The sequence below is a fragment of the Accipiter gentilis genome, chromosome 7 (genome assembly GCF_929443795.1).
Source record: "Accipiter gentilis chromosome 7, bAccGen1.1, whole genome shotgun sequence".
NCBI classification, from domain to species: Eukaryota; Metazoa; Chordata; class Aves; order Accipitriformes; family Accipitridae; genus Astur; species Astur gentilis.
In genome coordinates this window covers 7,641,455-7,665,425 of record NC_064886.1, presented here as the reverse complement: position 1 = coordinate 7,665,425, position 23,971 = coordinate 7,641,455, and the positions used below count along the sequence as shown (strand labels likewise).

The window sequence follows — 23,971 nt, the reverse complement described above, 5'->3', positions numbered from 1 at the left end:
GCAATTAGCCATATATGGCACAAAAGTAGCATTACCTGAAAAAATAATTAAGATGATCTTGAAATTAAGGAAATCGGTCTTGAAAAGAAGCAGGTGCTTAATGGAGGTGAGACCAGCTGTGCTTCCCAGGAACGTGCTTGAAGTGCTTCATGGAAAAACGTGCGAGGCCTCCATGCAACACTGGAAGGAAATTTTTAATAATTCAGACAAATTGCATCCTATAAATAGCAGAGCTGGATTCATTAGGACAGGAGGCAGATGGAGAAAATATAAAACTTGTTTGTTTCTTTTTAAAGGACTATAACGCTTATGAGAAGTGTCAGCTTGCTGTCAATGAGGGAAAAACCCTCTGGTGCAGCAGTAACTTTCTCGCTATTAGGTTCTCATCTCTGCTAATGAGCAGCCATCCATGAGGGGCATTCATAATACTTTGTTTTAGCAACTCCTGCCTGCCTTTTTCTGGCATAACCAGGCTGGCACAGAAGTGCTGCAGTACTGGAAGCATGCATCAGTTGAGGGGAGCAGGAGAGACATGAGGGAGGACAAGAGTTTCGTGTCTGGTGCGTAGCACTTGCTAACTCCGTTTAAAACAGATGCTAATAGGGCAGAGGCATAAATGTAGTTGGAAAGTGGGGGTGTGTGGAGTGAGGTGGGAATCATCCACCAGACTGGCTAAGGGGTTATGCCTCAAAGTGGGAATGTACTGGTAATTGGTAGAGGAAATGCTGTGCGTTATTGAAGAGAGAAGGTGAAGACGTTTTTGAGATGCTCTTACATTAGTAAGTAGGAAAAAGAAGAGGCTTTCATGCATGAAGAGAAGTAATGACAGAAAGCGGGTGGCAGGCGCGTGACTGGAATGCAGCCCTGTCCACAGGAGGTAAGCAGAGGTGAGAGGGTTGTTGCATCTTAGTATTCATACACAGTGAGGTGCTGCAAAGAAGGAAGAGTGTCCAGTCCAGAAAGAACGTATAGACTGACAGAAAGGGCACATTGTAGACTGCACTTAAATAGCGGAAGAGGGTGAGCGTGTGGAGCTGTTTCCAAGTATGCTGAAATTATAACTAGGCACTTTAAAACAAAGCCATCAGAGAAGACTGGCTGAACAACACAGTCAAGTCTGAGCTCGAATACAGAAGCAGTAAATTTTCTGTATTAATATTATCTCCTAATGAACCTGCTTTCATCTCTTTTGCTGATCTGATTTACATTTCAGCAAAGCCTCCTTAAAAGATAACAGCGTCAAAATTCCAGTAAGCTATCCTAAGAGATGTTTTAAGTAGTAGTGTTCAGGAAAGGAATATTGCACGCTTATCAGGCAGCGGTGTTTTTTCTTGAGGAGTTCTTAGATTGCCAATTCACCTCGTGAAGTGGCAGAGGAAAAGGTGATATGAAGGTCATATTGGAGTCAGATAATCACAAACTTATTTGAGGAATGGAGAAAAGCCACACAACTGTTCATGCTTCATGTATTAAGTAACTACAGTTTTTCTCAGCATTCAATATAGAGGGCAATGATCCCAACGCAAGGAGAGGACATTGGAGAAGAGGAAAGTAAGTGGTATGGATTGGCAGGATGCCTTTGGGGATTGCCATCTGTTGCAGCTTGCACATATCTGTAGGGCGTCATGTAGCAAGCAAGTGGTGGCATTAAAACCAGTCGCAGACATGGAGCAGGTTAACTATCCAGTCATTTGAAAAGAATGCAAGTGTGCTGGGATGCATGCGAGAAGCTGAGCAGGGAAAGTATGAGCCAGCACGTGGGATCTCATGGTTCCTCATGCATAGATTTTTTTTTTTTTTTTTTTTTTTTTTATATGGAGCACAGAAACCCTTGGCCGATGAAGTGTTTTCTTGCTTTCAATGGGATAAATAAGACCTGTATATCCAGGAGGTTAACATGGCCTGTGTTTATGGGTAATGTTATACAAGGTATAAGTATTGAGTTCTGAGATCTCTACTCACGCAGCCCCACAGCAATAACTAGTATGAAAAATATGGTGAAACAGTTAGATTTGAAATATAATGCTTTAATTTCAGAAAGCCTTCAGCAACAAAGAATTTTAAAAAGGAAAACATTGATAGGATATCCACTGGATAGGGCAGCATTGTTCAGTTTTCTTGCTTCTAGGTTTGGTCTGAGATGTCTGAAATATGATAATCTGTGATATGTGCTGAAAAATATGTGTGAGAGGGGTGATTTTGAAGAGAAAATACTGAAGAGACTAAGTGATTTATGTTTGTAGGTTTCCTGTCTTGCTAGTGGAAAACTTACTTTGAATTATGCTACCCTTCTAGGACAGCATCTTGTTATGTGAAAAACATTCTTTTCATGTGTACAAATAATAAAAAAAATTCTGCTCAAAAGAAGCTTCAAATTTTCTCTTTGCCCAAGCTCATTCACACCTTTATGCTTTCTTTCATGTCACGTTTTTCCGGAAACCCTTTCATAGGTAATGCCTGCTGAACTTTAATTACTGCAAACACCCCAAAAGCCACCAATCCAGAAATGTCTTCCAGCTACAATGACTGCAGATTGACTCTACGTTGACCATAGGTTGCTTGTGCCTTCCTGCCGTCACCAAAACACTTTAGGGGATTTAGTTTTTTGTTCACATAACCTGAACAGCACCATGATCTTTGAGATTGAGTTTGTCTGGCAAGTCCTTTAACTGGATGCTTGCACGCTCTTCCCCTATCGATGCAGCGTGTCATGCCACACTTAGTGAAGAAAAATAGATAAAAAATGCTTCAAAATATGCAACAACTTGGAATGATATAGTTCTTGCTGAGACACGCTTTTTAATGTGGGTAGATGAATAAATCCTAATCCTATGTATGAGGAAGTCAAGACACGGATGCTACTGTCAGTTACTCAGCATCACAAAAGGAAATCCGTGGCAGAGCTGGGAATAGTTCTCATTCCTGTCGTGCTTAAACCGCAAAGCTGATACAGCGACTCTGGGGATATTTAGTTAACATATGTGTCTGTCGCAGTCTCCCAATGAGGTACGATGGTGGTTTATTTCTTTACCTAGTGTTTGAAGTGGCGTCAGCATTTCTCCCTGCCCCTACCAACTGGGGATTCTAGTCACTTTGACATTTTGCATCTTCCTTTTGTCACCTAGGTGTGAGAAGGGGGTGGCTGATAGGATTGTGTAGCTTGCTCTCTTTGACCCTGTTGTTTGTGTCTGTAAAGGTACTGAGATTTGAATGAAAACAGGAGTGCAAGGTGAATTTGCAACCCAATCTAGGGATGCAAATATTGTTGCAGACAAAAATTGTCTCTTGTCATCTTGTTATTACAAGCATATACTTAGCCTGCTAGGCAGTACATAGCATAGCACAGATTTCAGAAAAAATTGTCAACCTGAAGACAAGCAAAGGGATCTTCGGCCCAAGTGAATGTCCTGTGCCTGAGTTCCTGTGTGCACCATTTTCAGCAACTGTGGATAAAATATCCTGGACGTGGCAGAAGCCCTTCTTTCTGTGGCGTAGCTTTCTCTTGGCTGTTTTCTTACATGATTAAATAAAGGTGTATTATGTGTCTATTCATACATTGCCTGCTCTGCTTCTCTTGCTTCTGTTTTCCCCTTCCCCCACCTGCAGGTTTTGAATTACTGTACCAGCCAGATGTTGTCCGACTGTACCTCTCCATCCTCACTGAAAGTCAGAACTTCAACACTCTGGAAGCTGCAGCAGGGGCTTTGCAGAATCTCAGTGCCGGCAACTGGATGGTGAGCACAGTCTCCTCTTTAGTCTCTTTTGTTTCCCTTGTGTAAGTAAAGAACAAAGCTATGTCCCATTATAAGTGCGCTGTTACTTTCTGCATTTACATCTCCTTTAAAAATTAAGGAGGTGGAACTCCGAAGAAATTTCCATCTTATTTGCCCACTTAACATGTTTTGCATCTTCTGGACAGATGGTATTTACCTAATGGAAGTGTCGCTGAGCTCGTGACGATTTAACCATGAGCAGGTTTTACTACTTAAACCACTTAACCATTGCTTTGTCCATTTAGAAAAGCTTGTTGTTAGATGATTGTCCTGAATACTTAATTCACTGGATTGTCAGATTGCTCAGGAAACTGCACTCCAAAGTGTCCTCTGATATCCCCTCTGAAGCATCCCCAGCACTAATCAGGCAGTTCTCCAAAGGTATGCCTGATCACTTCTAGAACCGCATGGTAAAGTGGGACTGATCAGCAGCCTGAGGATCAGCAGGGTGGTGTTTCACAGCTGTCTTGAATACCGTTTATTTTAAAATCAATCATGAAACAGAATAAAAGCATGAAATTGAGGGTGGGGGAAGATAACAGATGCTTTGGATGCTTTACTGTTCCCTCCAAATGACCTCTATTTTCCTGACCCAGAGGGATGTGTTTTCATACTGAGGTGTGTACAGAACAGATGCTGGCAGATGATGCTCCTTCCTTCTATTTCTGTCTTCTTTGCCCAGCAGCTTGCTAAGCTGTAGGATGAACTCCTATATCCTTTCTTCTTTGTGCTTGATGTGCTTGAATGATGGGTTAAGTTATAGATGCATCACCACACACAACCTAACTAGTCTTTGCAAGTTAAAAAAAAAATAATGAATTATAGCACTGAAAGAAATGCCGGGGCAAGGAAAGGACAGGTATATGAACTCACAATACTTCCTGTTGTTTCTTTTCCCTTGTGCGTTCTGATCAGTGGTCCACGTACATCCGTGCAACGGTGCGGAAGGAGAGAGGCTTACCAGTGCTTGTGGAGCTGCTCCAGTCTGACTCCGACAAGGTTGTGAGGGCTGTGTCAATTGCCCTGAGAAACCTCTCCATGGATCGTCGCAATAAAGATCTTATAGGTATCTTCTGAACTTTTCTAACCAGGCTGGGATCTTGGATACCTTTTGAGAGACCTCACATTTTTTGTCACTTGTGCTCAGGATTAATTTTGTGTGCAGTTTTCATCTGCACTATCTAAGATTACTCTGTAGCCACCAAGTGGAGTGCTGTCATCTCAGAATGCATTTCCAGCCCATTCAGTCAAGCCGTGGTTTGAGGGAAATCTCTAACTCAGGAGTAAAAACTGATGTAGGTTTTTGCAGGAGGGGGGAGCATGTGTAGGTGTGCAGAGGATTGGGTGGGTTAAGAGGTTTCTTATCTCTTTCTTAGCCCTGGCTGACATGGCACTTGTGCCTCTAGTCACACATGGTGGTTACAGAGACGTTGCTCCTTAGGCCTGCTATTTAGATAAAGTGGGAGTCTTGCCCTTGGCATGTTGAACTAACCTGAGGAAGCGCAGTGGGCTCTAAAGTTGTCCCTTTTTTCTTGCTTCCTCCTTCCCTTCTCATCCTTTTGTGTGATAGGTACTTGTAGGAGCTGGACACCAGACAACTCACTCTTCCTCTAGTTAGTTCTACAGCAGTGCTCACTAGCTCCTATCTAAGGAGGTAAATTAGCATTCACCTGCCCATAAGCAGGAATCTTGAAAGTTTCAGCTGTGAGTTGAGTTTGCTTCTGTATTTAACTGATTTATTTGTTTAGGCTATAACCTTGTCAGGCCAGGAAGTACTGGTCACACGTTTAGGGCCATCACTGAAGTTGATACTAACAAATAACAAGGTGGAATTCTGCCTTAATACATCAGGTTCTTTTCTCAATAGTTCAGAGTTGTAGCTAGGCAAATGGTACAGACGGACACCTGGGAGTGATAAACTCTGGACTCCTTGTTTTTTCTCCAGTACTATACAATGAGAAGGCTAATGGCACCCAGGAGGAAATACTCTTACCTTTGTTGGGGGAAGGTTAATAAATGCATGGCTGCACACCTTGCCCCAGAAGACCTATTACAAAGCTGAGTAAGCCATGTGCGTGTATTAGCATGAATATGTGGCATCAGCAGCAGCTACTGGATGCTTTTTGCCTCAGGCAGTGCAAAGTATGATAGATGCTGGTTGTAAAATTCTCAATAAAGATTGCTTTTTTTTTTTCCCCCTCCTCTCAATATCTTTTAGTGTTCATGATGAAGGACTTTGTCTTGGGTATCAACTCTCAATCACCTTGAAATAATGAATGATAAATACACTGTTAAGTTACAGTCTTGAGGTTCAAAACGTGCATTATAAAGTTTTTCAACATGGCAAACACCCTTGAGTTTTATCATTCAGGATGGGAAGCTGAAATGATTATCAGGGCTGACTAATGGTATCTCTTCCCCTTATCTAGGTAGTTATGCCATGGGTGAACTGGTAAGAAATTTGCCCAGCAGGCAGCAGAGATCCGCAAAGAACCTGGAAGAGGATACAGTGGTTGCGGTGTTGAATACCATCCATGAAATCATTACTGACAGCTCAGAAAATGCAAGGTCTCTGATCCAGACACAGGGCATTCAGAAGCTGGTAGCTATCAGCAAGTCAAGGTAAGTGACAGTTGAAAGCAAAATGCGTAAGAACTCACTGCAAACATGAAGATGTCACTATGAACAGCAGTTTTATTTGTGAAAGTACTCAAGCATCCTAACCTTTCAGAGCCTTTAATTTTAGAGCAATTAATATATATGCAGTAAAACCAGTCAGCACCTTTAATGGGTTTACTTGATTAAAAGTTTGAGTAGTCACTTCAGTCATGTTAAGACATGCTCTCTCCTTGTCAGATACATGTTAGCACCATGTATTCATTTAGCAGACATCATTTGCAGTGAAACCAAGATCTTTATTTTTAGTGTGGGAGGCCTTTTTTCTGTGGCAGTGTTCCATTCCTGGAATGTCAGTGATGAAATCTGTTTAAGTAAAACGGTTAATGATGTGCAGTAATCATTCTGGCTGAAGGCCTGGTGGTGGTAATCTGAAGTGGCAAATTTTCACTCTGCAGTTCAGTTGAAAACTGTGTTCTGACTGCTTTAGAGAAAAGTTTGTTTCATGTTGTTCAGCCAGTTAGACATGAGCCTCTTTATAGATGTGTTTTCGGCAAACTTTTGAGAGAGTAGCTGAAGACTTTGTTGTGTTGCATTGTTATGAAATATGAGAGCCAACCAAGAATCCAGCCCTGTATTATTTTGTAGAGGGTGCTTTTGTACTGACTTAGTAAGGAATGGATAAAATTTTATTGTCTGATTAAAAACAGCTTATTTTTTGCTGACCCAAATTGCTTTGTAAGGTATTCTAAACCATGAAGCAACTTCATTGAATTGTGAGGAATATATGTAAGTTGGGGTGAAGGCTTGAAAAGTGGCTTAGAACTTGGTTTGGGTTTGGGGTTTTTTTCTAAATAAATCCAGGCAGGATGGAATCCATCTGTATTATGTTAATGACAACTACAAGACAGAAGAGTTACCCTGGTCTTAGTGCTTCCCCAGCAATACATGTGACAACCCAGAAATCTGCATAACTTAAAACTTTTCGTTTGGATTTTTTTTTGGGGGGAGGGGGGGGTCAGCAAATACCTATGGATATGAAGAAGTCACTGAATGATTTCACATATATCCTATAGCTTATAGATTCAAAGGATAGCTGTATGGAGTACTAAATATCTTATGGATATTGTGGTGCAAAGAAATCAACTTATGAATAGCCTTACATTGCTTGATACTTAAGCTCTAATTTTGTCTTGCAAATCAGCCAGTCTCCCAGAGAAACAAAAGCAGCATCTCATGTTCTTCAGATGATCTGGAGCTATAAAGAACTACGAAATGCCCTGCAGAAGGATGGGTGGAACAAATCGCACTTCCAGGTAAAGATGCCGGGTCTTAGATTTAGTTAGTAGTTATGGAAAAGCCCGAGTGGAGGATGTGCTTAGCCTAATACTACAGGCTGATAGATTGTGGGCTTTGGTTCTGTTCTTCTAGGTGATAGAACAATGTATTGTAATCTATTCAGTCACAGCATCATGCATATACTTGCTGGGTATGTTCTTCAGTGGTCTGTGAAATGCAGCTCTTGAGGTGGCATATTTCCAAAACCTAGTATAGGCCAAATGCCCATGCTTTACTGGAAGAAGAATTAGCATGTCTTTTTCTCAGTTGTCTCTCATTTGAAACATTCCATCTAGCAGTGTAGGGCAGCCACCTGTTCTTGACATGGAGCCTCCTCATCTTTCCTTGTGAAAAGGTTGAGTTTCTTTCACAGACAAACAATGCTGCCATTTAGAGAACAGGAAAAATATTCCATCAACAAATATGAAAATGAAAAATACTCCAGTGTCATATTATCAATAGAAGGGAGGCTTAGCAGTATTCTGTGATCTCTCTCCATACTGTTGGTTTCTTTATTTTTCTTGTTCGATTTCCCTGAGTAGCAATTTCGTATTTGTGTGATTTTTGCATTGTAGTCTGTTTCTGCAACTCCAAAGGGTTCCAAAGGTATTGCTGGCAGGTCTGGCTATGACGACAGCACTTTGCCTCTGGTGGATAAAAGTCAAGGTCAGTTCTGCTCTTTATCACTTTTTCTATTGTGCTTTGCTTGCTTGTTTTCTGGATTTGCCACATCTGTGTTATGGGAGTGATAGGGCCAGGAGTGAGTGGGTAAAAATGTACTATTTAGGTGGTACTTTTTACATCACAGTTCCGAAAAGATCTAGCTGGATATGGATAGTATTCCTTCCCTTGTGAAATGTACACTACTGATTTTGTTTTCTCAACTTGTATGCAAAATAATCAGTTAAATCTTCCTCAGTGAATTTGTGATAGACATGAGTCGGAACTTTGAAAGAGGAGAACAGCCTTGTTTGACAATGTTATATATTAATAAATCTAGCCTTCAGCCAGGCAGTGGGCTTGGCCTTACCCCTACTTAGTACTGGAGTCTTCTTCTTCCTAAATAAATGTCCCTGTTTTGGCAGTGCTTCTTTCTCTACTGTGCAGTTTTTTTCATTGGAGATGGTTTCTAGCTAAACCTTTCTGTGCTTGTTCATCAGGCCTGATGCAGCCATACCGACACCGGTGTAACTCCAGCTTTAGTTTCATTATGATTGCTTTGTCTCTGAATCTGGTTCTACTTTCTAACACTTGGATGTCAAAGTTTCTTTTCAGAAATCTTTAGTCTCCTGCAGCAGTTTGCAATGTTGCACTTTACCTCGTTTAACTGCAGATTACTGCAGAAAAGAGAGCCCCACACTGCCTTGCCTGTTTCCACCTTCCCTGTCCTTGATCAAATCTGGCAGATTATGCAGACACAGGATGACTCGGGCCAGTTTGCTGATCTGACAATAAGTTTATTGTTTTCTTTGTGGGTTAGCTTTCTGCTCAGCAGGCCACTAGATTGGATTGTGTGCCATGTGAAGCTGCATCCTCACTTATTTTCTTTCTCCTCTGTTCTGGAGAGACCAGAGAGAAGCAGCAGGTAGTCCAAAGCAGAACTGCATTTTCTGTTATCACTTGGAGAGAGGGAGTTCTATATTACAGTGCCAGAGCAGAAAATGCAAGAATTACACATGCTCTCTGGAGAGCTGAAATCAAACTTCCCTTTCTGAATGGGTAACAGTTGAATATTTTGGGGGTTTTTTACAATAGTCTCTGCGTTTAGTACTTCACAGACCTCTCTGGTCCTGTGACTAATTTAAAGGTGTTGAGAAAAGCAAATGTAACTGAAGTAATTTCAATGTTTCTGTTTTATAGATAACGAGAAGGCTGGGAGTCGAGATATGATACCTATGGATGAACTTGGCCCAGGTAAATTCAGTCATAGATCAAACCCTCTGTCTGTTTCAATAGAGCACGCTGTCACTCCCAGGAAAGTTCAACTATTTCTCTAGGTGATATTCTTTCAGATGGATAAAGCTGACATTTAAAAACAGAACATTACCTTACGAAAGATTGGTAATCGTCTTTTTTTTCTTTTCTCCTGGCTTTTTTTTCTTTTAAATACTTGTAGAGTGTACACGCCAATTTCTCAACTACTTTCAGCATATAATGGAGATACACTGACCTAGCTTTCATTCTAGTTTCTGGCCCTTGAGGCAGCTGCATTCCCTATTACAAATCTGGAAGTCTGGGGATCCAGAAGGATAAAAAAGAGTTGAAAATTTACTTCAGTGTAACACTTGTGTTTAAATCCATTCTGCCTTTGTTTTCTGTGGGTAACACCAAAAATAAGTTAGTATGTATGATATTCCTGGCTCCACCTTTCATTTACCTGCATCTCCAGGCCTGGCTTTTCATATAGACTGAGAATAGCCACTTACTGTCAATGGAGTGCTTTGAGATTTGATAAGATCTGTAATTTAAGACTTCTAGAGGGTTTTTTTCTTTAGTGAGGTAGATAAAGGTGCTGTGTGTTCTCTTGGGAAATTGCTTGACTTCTTCCAGTTGATGTTATTTTTATTTAAATACCTACATTAATGCCTCCAAATCAGTTTCATATACTGCTATTTGTGATTGTAGCTGAAAAAATAGCAAGTTAGAACCAAGCTGAAAGCCAAGGATGTTCAGAAGTTAAAATAACAGGTATATATTAGCTTTCATATTCTTAGAAAAACGACGTGCCACCTGCCATGAATCAACTGTCCATATGTATTTTGCCTAAGGGAACACCAAAACATTTGTTCTCACAATGGAAGAAAACAACTTCGGAGAAGATTGCCTGGCAGGATAGCTGTGTGCTAGCAGGTGCTGCAGGATGGGCAATGCTGATTGTTTATGGTCTCAATATTAATTGTTGCCTTATGCTTTCAGGAGTTACTAGTACAGCTCTGAGTACAAAATTAAATGCAAATTAGCAGCATGTGTACAACATCAGGCAGATTCTCTGGGCTGTTCTGTTCTCCAGTCTTATTATCACTATTAGAAGATGAAATCTGTGAAGTTTTCCTGACCCCAGCTCTTGAAAGCTTTTTAACTCCAACATGACTATAACTATGTGCTGTTTCGTATGTCAACTGAGAAGAGACTAAATTAATTTATCCAGTTTACTATCCTTAATTGCAAGGAACTGAAATAACAACTCTCTTTCCTTCAGGCTCTTCCAAATGCTGTATGTTTTTTGTCTTATGGGCTTACTTACTTACATGAGGAGCTGTTCTAGACTATATTTTGTGATTTTAACTTCATTGTAGACTGTTGTATTGTGGAGTTTTTGTTCTTTTCCCACTCCGGAGCGAACTGGCAGATACAAGGAGCAGAACATCAACATGCAGTCCTCTGGGTTTGTACCTCCAGTAAGGAGTTCGGCTGTATCCCCACATAATCCACACCAGTCTACATTGAGTCTCCAGGAGAGACTGACCTCACTTACGTTTGCAAAGACAATGCATGACAGAGTACCAGAGAGAGTTATTCAGCATCCCAGCTTATCTTTTTATTTCTTTTTACTGCAGAAAGTCCTGTGCCCTGGTTTCAGTTGTGTGTTTTTCCCTTGCCTTTCTCTCTTTCTGATTTCACTTGCCCTAACATCTTCCTATTTTATATTCACTGTCTTCTAGAGAATTCTCATCTGTCTCCAGCGTTATGTTGTCCATTTCATTTAATTCAGATGCTTCCAGGTTGCATAGTTATCTTTCAGCTGTACTGCTTCGGTACTGAACCGTAATTGCCTCAAACACGTTAGAGTGTGCCAGTGCAGAACTCGGTGAATTTCCTTGCCGTGCCCATGTTAGAGTTTCCCATCCATTCAGCCAGGTCCTTCCAGCCCAGAGTGTTTATCCTGCTCCCCTGCCAGTGTACAAGACTGCTTGTTCCAGAACATCACTGCCTGTTTGCTGCTCATCTGTTGCCTCTTTTTATCAGAGTTAAGCTGTCTTGGTGCCTGGGCCTTTACTGTTAACCCATGTTGACTCTTTTTCAAGATTGCTAAAAGAAAATTGCTATTGGTATCTCAGTTTGTTTGCTAATGCTGTGGGGGTCATCCTTCTCTGTAAAGGAAATTAATTGACTGTCAGTGTGGCTAGGGAGGCAGAAAGATACGTTCCCCATCAGCTGGCAGTACTAGACCAGTCAGATTCCTGTTGTCTGGAGCAATAGGAAGGCCTGGGTAGAGCGTGGATGGCCTGGGAGGTAGAAGAAAACATGTTTTATGAGTTACTGTGGGATGCACTTGACAGCCCAGTGCGGAGATAGCTCAGGTCTGTCAGACCTCATCAGCTCCAGACAACTGGCTCTGCACCGAGTAATCTGAAGATCATCAATGCTTATTGTCACGGTGCTGCCTGAGGGTGGCTGTGACCCTGAGCTGTCTGTAGAAGCAGCGGAACTGTGATCCTCAAAGCTGTATGCCAAATTTGTGAGTTCTCTAAAACTGTACCTGTGCCTCAATTAACCTACAGCCAGTCAGACAAGAGCATCTGTGAGCTGGGAATTGTTCAGACTAGAGACAAATAGTTCAGATGGCCCTGTCCCGTGTGCCCATCTTCAGGCATAACTTTTCCTTTCTCCTCCTCCTCCTTTTTGATGGGTCCAGAGATTTGATCTTTATAAGATGAGAGCTGCGTGAGGGCACGACTAGACGGACACTCAGTAGGCATTTGGTCCTGTAATGTGTGAGGACATAAAAATGTTCCTGCAGAGCGAATGGGAGATACTCGGTGAAGCAATACAGAAGACAACAAGCAGAAAGTTGAGAGGGAGGAATAAACAAGCCAAAAATGGAATGTGCCTCCTCTATTGACCAAAGTAACTTTTGTCTCTACATTGGATTGTATTAGAATAATGCATTTATACCTTGGAGCAGTAAGATCTGCAAGATCTGTGTAGGTCTCCTTTATGCCGCAGAAACAGAGTTAATTTTGATCACTTTTTACAATGAACCTGAAATGTGGGAGAAGCAGTACTTTCTAATTTCTTTGGAGATCTGTGGGTCGTGGGGCACTGACGTATTACTTCTCTGATGCAGCCTCCTTCAAGATATTTCTCATTTTTAGATCAAATCATGAACTTCTTATCTCTGCTGCTGCTCATCTTGACAGATCGTAGCACAGTGTGTGGTTTTTAGAAACACATAATCCATTAGAGCTGATGTGTGTGGCACTGTTAGCCTGCAGACCACACAAGAGTGGGCTGACAGTATGAATTGCAAAATATGTTGGAGCTTAGATATGAAGAACAAAGTTCTTGACTTTTCTTCGTTGTTATATTACTGCCACTGTGCAAAAGCTTGATCTTCCTGTTGCTGCTGTCCTGGCTAAGCATGGTTTTTTAATTTTTTAGTAGTATTAGAGATCTGTTGTGCTTTTAATTTTTTGTGATTACAGTCCTTACTTCTGACCTTGCTCCCTGGAAAGTATTATAGTTGCCATACTTCACTTAGTAGCTGTTGCTTTCTGGGTGTAGGTTAAAGGTTTCCTTTGTACCTTAGCAATTCTTTTAAAAAATATTTGTGGATCACCCATGATAATGGCACTATAAAAATGCAAAGTGATCCATTACATCATTGTGAGTATAATTAATATTAGATTATAAAAAGCTACCGCTTAGTTGTTTGATTTTTGAGGGGGGAGTGGGTATGTTTCCATCGTTTAAATACATACCTGTGTAAACTATTTACTTCTAAATAATTGATGAATCTTTAGATTAGGATATGACTTACTAGCACTATTCATGCCTGTCATTTGAAAGAGAATTATTGGTCATGCGTTCTTCCACAAATGCTGGCTGGGTAGCTGGATGCAGCTGGTAGGCTTTAAGTTTTTTTCTTTTTTGTTTGAAAGGAATAGCCAGGAACATTAGGCATCTTCATTGTCAACAAATAATTGTAAGTAAAGCTCTGTGTAGCGATTATTTTCATGCTTCAAGATCTGTGTACTACATGTACAACTCCAAAATTCTTTAGGTGTTTTTAGGCAGCATGGTTAAATAATCTGTTACTATCCATGATGTCACAAACATACACTACTTCAGGTGCTTGTTGCAGGTCTGTGTGCACTTTGATTCATGTGATATAAAGGAAAACTACAGCTCTTAGAACTAATCTGGCAGTGGCCAGCATAAACGTCATTTAGGGCCAGGGCCCTGCCCTGCGACTGCGTTTGGTACAAGTCTCTCTAGCTGTGTGTGTTTTTGTCACGTGGGCAAACAGTGCCTCTTTTATGCCATGGGAACCCCACAAAAAATATGACTGACTTGACCTGTTGCAGGCAAGTAATAAACCAAGAGAGGAGCATTTTGATAGTTTATGTAAAACCTTTTTGTGGTATTCTAAGAACCCAGTTTGACAGGACATGAAAACATTAATGATCCCTCAATTACATAGGGGAAAACAAAAGCCTACAGGGAGCTATAAATTTGAGTGTCATTTACTCCAGATTACAATGCTGCCAAAACAGAGCAGGAGATGATCTATTTGTCACTGATAATGAGGGAAATCTGATGCATCAGGAAAATAAATTAAGATTTGCATTGGCTGACAATGATTCAAAGTAAAGGTTCTGAAATAATTAGAGGCATTTCTTTATAAAACCTTCTCACACTTTTCTTCCTTGTGTTCATCCTGGTTTCATATTGTTTCTTAGTTGTCAGGAGAAAAAGCACCAAGAGGTGCTACTTTGTAATGAAAGACAGTCTAAGCACAGCAGGGTTTGCATCAAGATTTCTTCCAACTCAACAAGCCCTTTTTCTCAGTGCTCTGAAGGGGACTCTTCCAAATTATTGTCATGTCCTGCTAGTAGTCAGGCTCAGCAAGAGTGGGAACATGCTGCAGAGCATTCAGAGAATGAACACAGCCAATTAATCAGGCTGCTAAGCAAGGAACACAAGCTTTGGGCTGAATTTGAAGCTCATTAGCCACAGGGCGTGAGATGACAACTTGCTGCTTTCCTTGGGCACGCTAAAAAGTGCAGCAGGCTGGGATGAAAACAGTACTGCTTGCTAATGAGTGCCAGCATCTGGCAGTGATATAAAAAAGAGGGCTTTTCTGTTTTGTTTTAAGCTGGTAAAAATTAAATTTCAGAGCTGGAGCACATGTGAAAAGCAGGCTGCCAGCATCTTTGGGTTCTGATAGTTTATATTCCTGTTTCTTTGCTGAAGAATTCTGCTTGCATCAGCTCTGTTCCTGCTCCTATTTGTGCTTCATGCCTGACTGTCATGTTATTTCTCCTCAGATGGGTACTCCACCATCGATCACCGGGACAAGGAGCGCAAATACAAGACCAGTGATAACACAGGGGATGCCTCGGAGAAAGAACCTTTAAAAGTGAGCTTCCTCTTAATGCTGAATGCTAGTTAATGCCTTTAAAAGAAAGGAAGCCTGGTGTCCTCAGCATGAAATATGTTACAGGGGGCTGTAAAGGGCTGGGGATTTTTGGTGGTGGTTTTTGTCGTGTCGTCCCGTCCCCGTTGTCCATCCCCCCCTGCCCGCCCCGATGAAGGCACTATTTTGTAACTTAGCACTTGGCTAACTAGAAACAAAAACAAAATGCTGTTTTCCAGTGCAGGAGCAAGTGCAGGCAATCACTGTATTCTTGTAAATGGGGAGGTTGTAAAAATAGAAAGTGTTTGTTCTGTCACCCTTGTCCAGGCAGTATTCCCTATCCATAAAGTGTATAACTGTGCTCAGCCTTTGTTCTGAAAATAGTCGCTTCAAACTGTCATGCTGCTTTATTGTTTTCACCATGAGAAGTAGGTGTGATCTTGTGAGTCTGTGTACAGCAGCATGGTGAACAGTATTTGTTTCTGCAACACTCATTCACAGTCCTGATGGTGGACTATGGGCATGGGCCAAGGAGATGGAGAGGAAGGGAGAGACATGCGTAGTTACATATGTGCCTTCTAAAAACAAATATAGACAACTTCCTAATTAAAAAAAAAAATCTTACTTAACAAAGCTCTTTGTATTGTGGGTTGTATGCAAATGTGGCTTAGTAGGCTCTGTGTAATTTCTGTTGCATTGCTGTACCTTTTGAGCAGACCTTTTAAAAAGTTGATTAATGTGGTGGCCATCAGTTCTCCCTCATCTCAAAATAAGTTTGTGTTTTCCCTGGGGAAGTAATTTCAAGGAGGAAGGGGAGGAAGAGGAGGATTCATTGAAACAAGTCAGTGGTAGGAAACACTATTGTTAGTCTGCAGAAGGCTGTCCTTAATAACCTTCAGCATGTTCCTGATAATATCAGAAAATCCAGGTGATTCATGTTGAGTGAAACAATTAAACTTCAGTCAATTGAAAGGAAAACCCACTATTATTGAACAAGGGAAGTAAAAATGTGGTTTGGAGAAAAATACTTCCATAGATCATGACTTAGGAAGATGTCCTGCTGCATCCGTCTGCCTGAATTAACTTGCCTGGTCATGCATTTCTTGCCGTCTTTTGCCTTTCCCTGAAGGTATACCCTGGAGAATCGTTTCAATCCAGCTGGACCTTTTTTTAAGCACGGATCACTCTCTTCAGTTTGCCAGTTCTAGGTGTGGCTGCACCCTCTTGGAGGCTGCCCAGCTAGACTTCCTGGCAGAGGTGGTTGTGCTTCTTCATTTGTTTTTGGTACTGATAAAACTGAGCTGATTACTGAAGTCATGCAGTGTGATCCCCTGCTCCAATGTGGCAAGAGATGGCCCTGCTTGAAACAGAGTCAACGAAATAAACTTTCTAGTTCCCTCATCACAGTTCTAATATGTTTTGCAAGGATGCAGTGGGAATGGAGCCCCTAAGTGACATAAGAATGTTGATCAATAGGGGCTTGACAGAAAATGTCTTTCTAAGGAAAATAGACTAAGGCAGGAAAGAACAAAACAGCTGTTATTTTTGCCATTCAGAATTCATTAAAGTGATCCAATACAACCCTAAAAATCACATCAAGCAGTCCAAACTCCAGTGTATGTCTGAAGTGAAGCACAACCTAGAGTTCAGTGAGTTAGCTGCTTTGCTTTCATGAGAAAAAGAAAAAAAACCATTTCACTCCACAATGTGTCTCCTAAGGTCTGTGCTGCCTCTTGCTTGGTTTTCAGGACAGAGGGTAACCTGAATTCAGCCTGCTGTACGCATCAGACATATGTGCTGCCATGCCCTCAGTTGAGCAGAGCTGAGTAGCTGCTACTCATCCCTCTCACTATGCTGTGAAACAAATATATCTGTGGGGTCTTCTGGCTTGTGAATTGTTTGATAACCATAGCTCTGAGACTCAAAAGAGGCTGAAAATTGTGAATAATGATGGCAGGGAAGTGCAGCCTTTTGGCTGTTACAGATGCTTTTGTCAGTATTGTGCCATTGCTGATCTTGTTTCTTTCTCTATCACTAATTTTCCCTTGTGCTCCTTCAAGCTGACTTGTTTGGTGGTTTTGTTTGATTAATCCGCTCTGTTTTGCCTTTAACTCCTCACCCTGTGCTGCAGAATGACACAAATAGGAAAAACATTAACAGGAGTAACAGGGCTTCGGTGAATCTGGTGGATGCCCGTGACATTAAACCCCAGCCTGTTGACTCCTGGGTCTAATTTGCATGCATGGTAGGTCCTTTTAATGGTAATTGGTGTTAGTGATTAACTTGTCTCCTGCATGATCTGTATCACTGTGGAATCTGTTCAAGGCTAACTGCTAACAGGGTCCTTTCAGACAAATGAAAATGCATTTGAAAAAAGTGGTGCTTGTATTATTCAGTGTATCTTTAATGAAATGTAATCAAACACCATTGTTTGATTAAAAAACAACCTGTCAAATAACCAGACAGAAAATTAATATCATGAATGATTGGTTGTCAGCTGAGATGTGAAAGATTTCTGCTGTTAGGCCATGGGAATGAATTTGAATAGTATGTTCCTGCTTCCAACTGTTCTTTTCCCCTCTATGCTCATTATAAGGATTAGCCTGAGACTTAAGGAAAAGCATACCCTTGACTATTTATGGATGTCCCTTGAGGTTCCCATGAATTACACAGCCCTGCCCATCTGCAGGAAAGCTGCTGGCTATACACAAGTTACTCTGCAAGGAGAGATGATTTTGGTTACACAATAAACATTGACCCACAACTCTCACTTCTCAATTCCTTTTTTTTTTTTTTCTTTCTGTTGTTAAAGAAAGGTGCCTTTTTGTTGCTCTCTAGTTCTCTGCCTTTGCCATGTGCCAAGTTCCTCAGTAATGTCACTGGCCTTTCTTTGCTCCTGCCACTGCTAATCTGTCTCCTGCTGTCTTGCAAGACAGCCCTCTACCTCGGTTGTACCTTCTGGCACTCCATCAGATGTGACGCTACGTTTGGAACAGCAGGTTTTGTGCCCCTGGCTATGACTAAAGGAAAGCCTTAGTGACTATTGTGAAGGCACTGGGCAACTTTCCCATCAGAGTGGGCAATAGGCCTTTAAGGCCCAAGTTCCGAAACATCATTTGCTCCCATAATTTTACATGGAAAACACTTGCATTAGTGGGAGAGAAAACTCCAGTACGTTTTTGGGGGGTGGTGGTGGATTGTTTTTTTTGTTTTTTTTCCACCCTCCTTCTTCATTTAAGAGTCTAGTATAAGAGCTAAGTGTTTACAGATTGTTTCTGTTCCTGGGTTGGAAGCACCTCCCCAGAGCAGTTTTTCAGCACTGCCAAGTACTCTTACGTAGCCATGGAGCAGACCCTGGCACCATTGGCTTCCCACAGCTGGTGAGCACTGCGTGGTCAGCCTTCTTGGCCCAGCCAAAGGGCAGGGATAAACATATGTGCGTAGTGCCCTTATGCTTCACTCCTGCACTCTTCCTCTGAGCAGTGGAGGCTTACAGGTGGGGTACAGACTTTGAAAAATGTGGTCCGTGCTTGTCTTCTCCCATTCATACCCTTCAAGGAACCCACATATTGGGGATAGGTTGGCGTTTCCAGTCACTGTCCTACCACTGGGGGATGGAGATCACCAAGGTCATGTTACTTGCTGGTATTAATCAGTTTTGACTTTATTTTGCAGGGCTAGAGTCCAACCACTTTTTTTTTTAATTGAGGGGGAGAAACAAACATTGAATCGACACAGAGGATCTCATCAGTCACCACTGCCATTCAGATTTGGAGGGCGCTGCATCATTGACCAGGCTGCAGATTCTAGGAGGATGTGGGGAGAAAACACAACTAACTGCCATTGCCAACCCTGGAGCACCATGCCTTACAGCGAGACAATTTGCTTTTTAACTCAGTTACATTCCCACCAGAAGTAGCCACCACCTCCCCCTCCCTCCCACTCCTGCAAGAAGAAAGCAAGCAAGAAAAGAGAATCCAAGCTTCTACCTAGCTGGCCGCGCGTTCTTAGGTGACTCTTACGTGTGAATGGTGCCAAGTATAAGAAGTGAAGGTCATGCGGCAGCAAAGAAGACAGCTTCACAAGGGAAAGAGAAACTGCAGAATATTTGAAATAATATCGTAGGTGTAGCCATGAAGATAATAGCACTTTTCTGGTTTGGGGCTCATTGTTTTGTTTTTTGTTTTGGGGGATTTCTTTTGAACTGTGAATCTAACATTTTTAAAGGCTTTTGAAAAATGTTTAGGTTTTCTTTATTATTTTCACAGAAAGTGCAGGAATGTTGAGTGGGGTTTTTGGATTTCAATGAAGGGAGAAAATGCAGAACAAAAACTATTAAACGCTGGTCAAATGAACTGGAGAGTGGATGACAAAATTGATGCGAGCTGTATAATCTGCTTTTAGAGTAAGCTATATCAATCACAGTGCTATATTATCATTATAATCTGGTGTACAATACTTCTGCCTTTTGAATTCTGTAATGGCTGTTTTTATTTCCAGATACTGAAAAGCAGTTTATTGAAGATTTCAGTGTCCCTGGTTCAGAAATCTATGCTGAGAAATGGAGTTGGCTGGCTTTTTATTTTCTTGTTCTCAAAGATTGCAATAAGGAGCTTTTACATTTTAAATGTACCAGTGTTGCATTGATGATGATTAACAATTTCTTTTGCCATAGCTGTTAACACATTGGAAAAAAATAGGAGCTTTTTCATAGGATGTCTTATTTTGAACACACTATAAATTTTAGATGGGTCTGTCACTTATATTTGATGGTAGATTTATCACTGTTGGATCCATGTTTGCTTTGGGCTATAGATCCTGATGAAAAATGCCACAAAGGGAACTGGTTTGGCATTTTTTAAATCATCATCATGATTTCTGTGTTCCTTTGGTTTTGTTTTGAGATTACATATTTCATTTGGTGTGAAAATCACCCATGTGCAACGGTTCTCCTCTAAGATGCCAAGGCCTGCTTTGTGTAAGGGGGAATTTTTACCTCACGAGAACATACTCTGCATATATGGTATCTGGTAATGCCATGAACTAAATGACTTCAGATCACTGATTTTCTCCAGGCATTGGTCAAGGGAGGGCAGCAGATGAGAATAGGAAGCAAATGTGTCACTAGTAGCATCAGTGGACTTTTGCTGATTTTATTTGGTTGCCACTGTTCTTTGATTGCCACGCTTAGTTTTAAACAAGCTCCTAAAAACGGTGTGACTGGAAAGCACATTTTGAATCTAGCAAACATCATTTGCAGTTTTCAGTGCCTGCCGTTTCCTTTGTAATTAAAAAGGGGAAATATCCAACAACCTCACCTCCCCCAAAATATTACTGTAATAGTAAACATCTAAAATTTTTGTAAAAAAAAATAAATTTAAAACTTAAAAAAAAAAAAAGGCAAGTACCAAGAGCTTTGTATCTTCTTGAGTATATTAAAAATTTGACATGAATACATATATATAAATAAATAAAAAAATCTATATATCTATATATATATATATTGTTGTGCAGAGGATAGGTTAACAAAACCATGTAAAGTAGTTTGCAGGAGAGGGAAGCATTTGTTGATTCAGGGAAAAGACCGATGCCAGAAGCTGTCAGTGATTTGGATGATACATGTGCTCCTTCGCACCCTCCCTTTTTGACCCTCATCTTCTACGTACGTTGCAGTGGTCACTTCTGGATCCTGGGGAAGGTGAAGTTGCTTGGAGCAAATTAAGATAGCAAAGATTTGTTTTTTCACCTGCATGAGAGTCCTGTTGGGCCAAAGATGCTCAGTGGATCAAGGGAAGCAAAGAGATACATCTGTGATTATCTGTGTCGGGGCAGTGTCTCTCTATGTGTAGACATAAAGTGTGGCAATGAAACCAGATACATAGTCTGACTGTATATTATATCAATGGTGCTCTTTTCATACTTGTTCTGCCAATACGCGGAGACCCTTTTAACCAAGCTACACAGAAGAGTTTTATATCACTTTTGGTTATGTACTTGGTGTATTCTTTTTGTATATGAAAGGATTTTTTTAAAAATGTTCAGTAATAGCAATGGAACCTGCTTTGTAGCTGATTAGAACAGTGTAAGAGAAGGGCCGTGCTGTCAGTCTGTCCCTGATCTACTTCAAACCATATATTTACCAAAGGAGTCTGAGCAAAAGTTCACTTAAAATAAAGACGTGACTGTTGAAAGGAGTTTCTGCTAAGACTTTGTGATTTAGTTATTGTACAGGTATTTCAAAGCCAGCAAGAGGTTAACAGAGAAGACTGCAGGAAAGGGGAAGTGAAGTGTCTAGGGGCCAATCACGTCCATGACCTCCTATCCCAGATATCCCATGGCTCTCAGTGGGACACTACAGGGACACTCAAAATCTGGATTGGAATCTACTTTGGTCTCTGTCATTAGTGAGCTAACAACACCAAGGAGTATTTGAGAAGCAAATTCAGACCCTATCCCACTTTGCCCCCAAAAGTCCTTTTCGTATTTAAACTGCATCCTGTGATAAGTAAACCTCCCTGTCAGGTTAGATGGCATTGGCCACCCAGGGTCATTGTTCCAAACTGTTCTTTGCTTTCCTGGGGGTAAGTGTTCATGGTGGTGGTAAGCGTTCATGGCAGCCAGCGTAGCTGTGAGCTGATGACATGATTTATCACTACAGAAAAGCAAAGGATGGTATATCAAGAAGTCAAATCCCAAGTCCATGAGCCAAGACTTTCCCCTGGGGATCCCATGTCTTGCCCCCGCCCTTCCCTTGCCTTACAATAACAATGAATTCCCAAGTATGTAGCAATAACCCATCATTTACATGACTGTGGTTTTTTCTTCTCACCAAACTGTTGTTTGGATATTGAGAATGGAGAATGGATTGGGGGGGTGACTTCCATGTGAGATTATCGCCTTGCATTATCAGCCCACCAGCTGAAGTCCAAAGCAAGATACTTTGAACCAGGTCTGGTGATTTAATGTCCTTTTTATCTATGACCACAAGCTCACTTGTGGAAAGCGCTGGTGGGATGTGTGCCCACACCTGCCGTTACCTCTCCCCTTGTTGGCGCAAGTGTGACTGGCTGTTTGAGCTATTCTGGGATGTGGGTGGATGAACCCGTAATTGTTGTATTTTGGCAGCAGGGACTGTATGTAAAGGAGGGCAAGCGGCAGTGTGCGTGACTAAAGCTGCAGTACGGTCTAGAGTCTCCTGCTAAAAGGCAGGCAGTGGTTTTTAGGGCTCAGGTATGTGACCTCCTCTTTTCCTGTTGGCTCCACTGTGAAAACTGGAGGGAATCTGCCTGCAAAGGGCTGGGGTAGGAGAGATTCTACCTGCAGAAGTTCTAGTGGGAGAGATGGTTGTGGAAAGAAGCGATGGTGTTGCAAGACTCCTGCTAAAGAGGAGGAGGAAATTTGTTGGCCCAGTGAGGGCTGAGATAACGTAGGGGGAGAGGGAGACTTCTGATGGCAAGTAATTACTGCAGAACTTTCTTCCCAGGGAGGTGGTTTGCACGTCTCCCAAGCATCTTCACTAAGCTGTGGACGTTTAAAAAACACTGTGTCAAGACTCCCCTGGAGAAGCATCAAGTTTGGCTGTTGAGTGCGTGAACAATTGTACTTTTGTGCTTACAGCTTCCCAGGTTGATCTGTCTGTCTGCAGAATCTGAGGAGTAGAGTGGAAAGGCAAGGCTTTAGGACATTTTGTTTCTGTCTTGGAGTTAAGTAGCAGCTTAGCCATAAGCGTAACTTGACAACTCAAGATGTGTTGCCAGCTTGAAATGCTTCCCAGGGAACAGCTTGGGCAGCCATAGGTCCTGATCTTCAGTGTCTTCTGGGCAAAACACCTGCCTATCCTAGTTAGACTCTTGTGCACTCAGACATGCCAATTCTGAATGCATCTGTATCAGGAAAGCAAATCTTGTCTCTGTTGCCAAGACACCACAAAACGGACTGACTTGAGGACTCGGAACTCACTTGCTGTAAGTGACACATCAAGAAAGCAGGGGGTGGCATGTTTGTTACAGCAGATGAGTAAGTTCTTGCCAACTCTGAGGAGTAATTTACAGTAATGCTTTCTAGCATGCAAGGCTTATGCTGGGCAAAGCAGTTTTCACTCCTGGAGAAGTTCCATGAAATTGAAGGTGGTGAGTTACCTTCTGTTACTTGCCTTAAAGTTGAGCATATAGGCTCAGCTACATGTGAGAGGTGCACATCTTAAACCCTTCAAGTAAGCAAAGTTTCAGAAGCCAAATGGGCACGTTAGAGTGGTTATAGCCTCTTCTGCTGTCCAACTGCCCACTCCATGAAAACTGCAGTGTGCCAGTGCTTCAGCCAGCATTTTTGTACTGTTGGGGTGGAGTCATGCTCTCACAGTTTTTGAAGGTGTTTATATAGGCATAGTTTCTCGCAAAATTTCTGATTTGATGGGGGTTTTGATGGCCCTCTAAAATCTGGTGTTTCCTTATCTTTGACAGAGAAGTTCTGTGATTTATTGGTACAGTAACTAATCTAGTGCATTTAAGGGGAAGGTATTATGAACCTTTTTTTTTTCCTGTCTTAAGTTTTACATCAGGGTAGGATGTTCTGAAGTCCAAGGTGAGGAGGAAGATAGCGCAGATACTACAAGGCCTGCCAATCTGGTTCTTACTGTTCAGAAAAACAAAATAACTAGACTAAGAAGCTTACTGGTAATTAGTAGCTAATGTGTTTGTAACTATCATGTGCCTTAAAATTTTCATGGTAGGAGAATAAAAAAAAAATCAACAATGTGTTTTCTGTAATACTGCTCAACATTCTCTCTGTAGTTTAGACTGGTGGGATTTTGCATTGTATTTACACTGTACTATAAACTGAAACACTTAGAATGGTTTGATTTTACAAGTATGGAGAGGAAAAAAAA

General features: G+C 41.4%; 1 protein-coding gene across 12 annotated transcripts in view; it reads left to right on the top strand.

The window, feature by feature from the left end:
• ARVCF (ARVCF delta catenin family member) overlaps window positions 1–20,459 on the top strand; it is a 297,786-nt gene extending 277,327 nt beyond the window's left edge. For 11 of the 12 annotated variants that reach the window (XM_049806997.1, XM_049807006.1, XM_049806998.1 and 8 more), the window contains 9 exons: window positions 3,607–3,734; window positions 4,689–4,839; window positions 6,203–6,395; window positions 7,594–7,705; window positions 8,303–8,393; window positions 9,588–9,641; window positions 14,999–15,090; window positions 17,219–17,332; window positions 18,763–20,459. In XM_049806997.1, coding sequence (XP_049662954.1) covers window positions 3,607–3,734; window positions 4,689–4,839; window positions 6,203–6,395; window positions 7,594–7,705; window positions 8,303–8,393; window positions 9,588–9,641; window positions 14,999–15,090; window positions 17,219–17,320 — 923 coding nt within the window. In that variant the 3' untranslated portion in view covers window positions 17,321–17,332; window positions 18,763–20,459. The remainder of the gene's footprint in view (window positions 1–3,606; window positions 3,735–4,688; window positions 4,840–6,202; window positions 6,396–7,593; window positions 7,706–8,302; window positions 8,394–9,587; window positions 9,642–14,998; window positions 15,091–17,218; window positions 17,333–18,762) is intronic. The other variant, XM_049807001.1, reaches the window with a different exon arrangement.
• Window positions 20,460–23,971: the final 3,512 nt, after the last annotated feature.